We start from the raw sequence: 4,356 nt of genomic DNA, 5'->3' as shown, positions 1-4,356 counted from the left end.
TTAAATGAGCAAAACATAAGCATGACCCAATGAGAATGACAAATCCAAAGAACTTTTAGCTGTATTAGAGTCTAAATGTCAAAGACTGACATAGCTTTGAACATAAATGATGCATTGTTCTAATTTCTGATGCAACGGTAGGTGCATTAATTTCCTTGCGAGAAGCTAAAACTTACACCCAATATGTTTACTCATAGTTGTTCCTGTCATAGTTATCCTTAAAAATTGCTAATATATATCTACTATATTCATCTTAAAATAAGTTAAGCTAAATGTGAGGTAATGATAATATTATTATTGTGATGATCTCTACATCAAATGTTTTACGTTACTTTTCAACCTGATATAGAATTCATGAAAACTAAGACTTTCTTTTAAATTATTTTTCTATATATATAGAGTTAACCACAGTTACATTTGCCACATTAAGATTCTCAATGGACCTAACAAAATTGAGCACTTCTAACGTATTATGTGCACTACCTTGACAAAATGAAAATGTATCTCTACTAACTTGCCTAATCGAATCTATCTCCTTCATTAGGTTTGCATTTGAGAGGCACTACTGTCATTCTGTATGATAGAGAAGAGCTGTAAGTATTAGAAGTCAAAGGCATGAAGAAAAACAAGACAAATCAAAGAATCTTTAGGCACAAGAGTAACACTCCTGATGATATACCTGATTCAGGAAAGACACAACAAAGCTTCTGATATTTGTAGTAAATGACTTGAAACATTTGCGACTTGAAGAGATTTGAAGAGTAATTCTTTTCCTTGAACTGCATATAAACTCTCAAAACTAGCTGTGTTTTCTTATTTCGCGATATAAATTCAAGCCCAATGAAAGGAATTAATCTATAGAATTCTCCAATTAATTTCCTGAGTTCTTTGATATCAGGACATAATGTTCATCCTCAGGAGTCCACACAACATAATAAGGTTGCACATATGTGCAGTTTCAGCTGACAGCCACCTACAAAAGCTTAATTAGATCATCATCAAGGATAGCTCTGTACAGATAAATTGCACTAAAATGCTACAAAGCAAATCCTCCGCAATGTTAATAAGCAACTATTTATTCACTGTCTGCCACATTTAAGATCAACAGACACCATTAATGGATCCTGGAAGGTATATTAAGCTCATGAACTTTGGCTTACCCTTTTTACTTTGTTTTTCCACATAAAAGAAGCAGAAGAAAATGGAAGCAACACAGTGACAGTATGATAACACACGGTGCATGTATGATAGCACACAGTGACTGGCAAAGCGAGCAACAGACGAATTTGGAGTACTGAATTATGAGATAAGAAGTGGGCGGAAAAATATTTGCATTCAACCTCTATAGCTCCATATCCTGTGTTGCATTCTAACGCATGTGGACTAGTTTAGACATACCTGCAGAAGATGATCCCGAAATAACCTGACAAAGAATAAACTCCTCTGAAAGGAACATAATCAAGCAGTCTTGAGTGATATATGGTTTTGCATCAATAGATTTCGGCATGGTTTAGACATCTGATCATAGATGCGGTCAATATGTTAATCAAAATACGTACAATTAGAATAGAAGATCGCAAGAAGAAAGACAAAAATTACTGTCTATTATTCCATTCCTTCGATGCAGAAAGAACTTTCAAGATCTTCTCACATTCAGTTCAGTATTCATCTCAATTACTCAGGTAGGTGGCGGGTGACGTCTCTCTCTTCTCATGCTCTTCTTCTTCACAAGTCAAGATCCAACGATAAGTGCTGCTCCTTGCTCGTTGATGACGGAGCTGCCGAGGACCCGATGCTCTCATGAGGAAAGGGGAGGAAGGGAAGACTAGAACTCAACTGCAACTGCGATGCGCTCGCAGGTACTCCACCAGATTCGGGGCAGTCGAGGTTGACGCCGAACAGCCTAACACGCTTGGCCGCAGCCTGGTTGCCGAGAAGTGGTAGCGAATTAACAAAGGCCATCGGAGGGCCGCTGCCTTGTTGCACCCCAAACTGTGGTGGCCCTGCCAACGAAGATCCGAAGAAGAGAAACTGATCTCCGCTAGTGGTACCCGAGTTCATGGCATTATAGTCGAAACCTGGGCGGCGGTGGTCGAAAACTGCCGGTGGAGGGATGAGGAACGGGCTGCCGCTCCACGGCCCTGACGGCCGCCCCAAGGATACACCCGCGAGAGGAATTCGTGGAAGTCGGGGTAGATCATGGTTGTCTGGCCGTCGCTTCCAGTCGATATAGAGGTGATCACCTCCGGAGTCGCCGACACCACGGCCGAAGGAGACGATATCCCCGGCATCGAGCCTCTTCTCCTTGACAAAGCGGCTCCAGCCCTTGGTCATGACGTAGCTCTGGCTGCTGTTCCAGTAGGAGTAGCGGAAGCGCCACGACTTTCCCAGGCGGTCCTCGAAGCTCAACAGCATCCCCTTCTCGTTGGCCGTTTGGTGAAGGGGGAAATACTTCTCGGCGTACTGCTTCGGGATCACAAGTCGGTTCAGCTTGCCAACATCGCTGGGCGTAACCACCTTGTCAAACATGTGCTCCTTACCTGTGAAGAAATTGCTCTCGTTGCAGCCATCACTGGCGCTGCGGCCTACGCTATCGGACGGACCAACATGCCATCTGAACGCATTGGACGTCGATGACGAGGAAAAGGAAGAAGATAAAGGAACAAAGGACAGGTATTTGGAGTTCTCCTCCTGCTTTTCTTCCTCGGTCATGTAAAAACCATCTCTTCTGATACTGAACTCCATCTGATGTGTTTGAACTCGCAAAGCCTCCTCTTAGGAACAGAAAACAGAACTGCAAGTGGTAGCTATTCTAACTTCTAGTATACATCTGCCATGTAGCTAGATTCCTTTGTTTCTTGTTTCCCTCCTGCTGTCTGTGGTCGAGGAGAAGGAATCAAAGGGGATGGAGGTGGGTACCTTCAGCTTTGACCACAGAGGGGATGTAGAAGGGATTGCAGAGATCAAGCTGCAGGTTCTTGTTGATCCCCTTGGAAAGACTATCGGCTTGGCTCTTTGGGACGTTTGTTTCTGCACCCTACCGACTGCCTTAGAAGGTTCCCAGGAGGAGGCTGAGAGATAGGGTATAGTTGGCTTCTCCAGTGAACCAAATGGGAAGTCTGGAGAGATGCACACCGACAATGGCGATATTAGATGGAAAGAAGAAGGGAAAGTTAGGATAGTAATGCTAGTCAATTTACGAGGGGAGGGAGTGAGGGAAAGGACAGGGCGAGGGGCCCATGCATTGTGTGGTTGCCTTCATGTGAGCTTGTCCTTGTCATCCCCGGGAGAGAATTCAGACGCACGGCTTGTGACAATGTGGTAAGCCCTAAAATAGGGCAAGCTGCTCTGCATAATCCAAGAACAAACCCTTTGCTTGATTTGTCAATGCGTTCCAAAAACACATTCACTCGTGTATTATTTTACGCTGAGCATCTTCGATGTATCCCGTCGCTTATTCATGAAGAAGAAAAGTGTTGTCAAGTTAGCGGGTCAACAGTAACACCAGCGGAGTTGGGGAAGCAGAAGGCTGGCTGGGGATGGGTTTAGTTGAGCGAGCGTTGACTTTTTATGATCGGTCTACGGTAGGCAAACAGATACTGCTGGCACAAAAGCAGTGCAAGTTGACGGCTTAGAAGTGAATTACCGCTGTTGATGAGACCAAACTATAGAGTAAAATTAGATTTCACTCATATCACATGACGTGTATAATGGCCAACCGGTTGATTCTATCTCACAGAAACATGAGGCCTGGAATTGGCCACATCTGTCAGGTCCACATGAATTGTTTTCTTCTCTTATTCTAGTAGATGAGACAGACAAGAGATGCGTGTGTGGACGAAACATAGTTCCACAACAATAAACAAGACATCAGTGACTTGATCGATCCAGGCTTTGATTTATGGGACTCATCAAGTGGGAGAAGCAATAAGGCACACATCTAATGTCACGTACCAACTTGAGATAGCCACACCATGAAATAACTTACTAGTGCAAGACGAAAGAGCGTGAGTCATAAATGTACTGTATATTAGTTCTTTTGAGGGTCATATTAATAGAGTAAAGAGTTATATTGACTCATATTAACTTGAGCCTAAGTATTCACTAATAGATCAATTGTGTTGCCAGACACTAACCATCGATATTAGAGCCTTGTAGGCTAAATCAATGACCTGGATTTAACATTAATTGGAACATCCAGGGTTTTGTTAAGTTTACTAAATCAAGTAAAGAATCAAAAGGAAGAGACGACTTAAGGTTTTGCATGCCTTCTGAGAGATCCAAGTGACAGCTGCTGGTTCTAATGTAGATAATTCTTGTCGAAAACGGTGACTTTCTAACTTATCTCCAGCCTTT

The 4,356-nt window shown here is 42.9% G+C and overlaps 1 protein-coding gene across 1 annotated transcript; it reads right to left on the bottom strand.

Annotated features, from left to right (window-relative positions):
* Nucleotides 1–1,018: 1,018 nt before the first annotated feature.
* On the bottom strand, nucleotides 1,019–3,163 carry LOC135674938 (B3 domain-containing protein Os02g0683500-like). The gene has a single exon (XM_065185203.1). The coding sequence runs from the start codon at nucleotides 2,743–2,745 to the stop codon at nucleotides 1,726–1,728; it is 1,020 nt and encodes a 339-aa protein (XP_065041275.1). The 5' UTR covers nucleotides 2,746–3,163; the 3' UTR covers nucleotides 1,019–1,725.
* Between the last annotated feature and the right edge of the window lie 1,193 nt (nucleotides 3,164–4,356).

Source organism: Musa acuminata, chromosome BXJ1-5 (assembly GCF_036884655.1).
Source record: "Musa acuminata AAA Group cultivar baxijiao chromosome BXJ1-5, Cavendish_Baxijiao_AAA, whole genome shotgun sequence".
In the NCBI taxonomy this organism is placed as follows: domain Eukaryota; kingdom Viridiplantae; phylum Streptophyta; class Magnoliopsida; order Zingiberales; family Musaceae; genus Musa; species Musa acuminata.
This window is presented reverse-complemented; position numbering and strand designations above follow the sequence as displayed.

Bases quoted from the DNA above. Each gene is read 5' to 3' on its own strand.
- LOC135674938 (XM_065185203.1), bottom strand. From the start codon at position 2,745: ATGGAGTTCAGTATCAGAAGAGATGGTTTTTACATGACCGAGGAAGAA.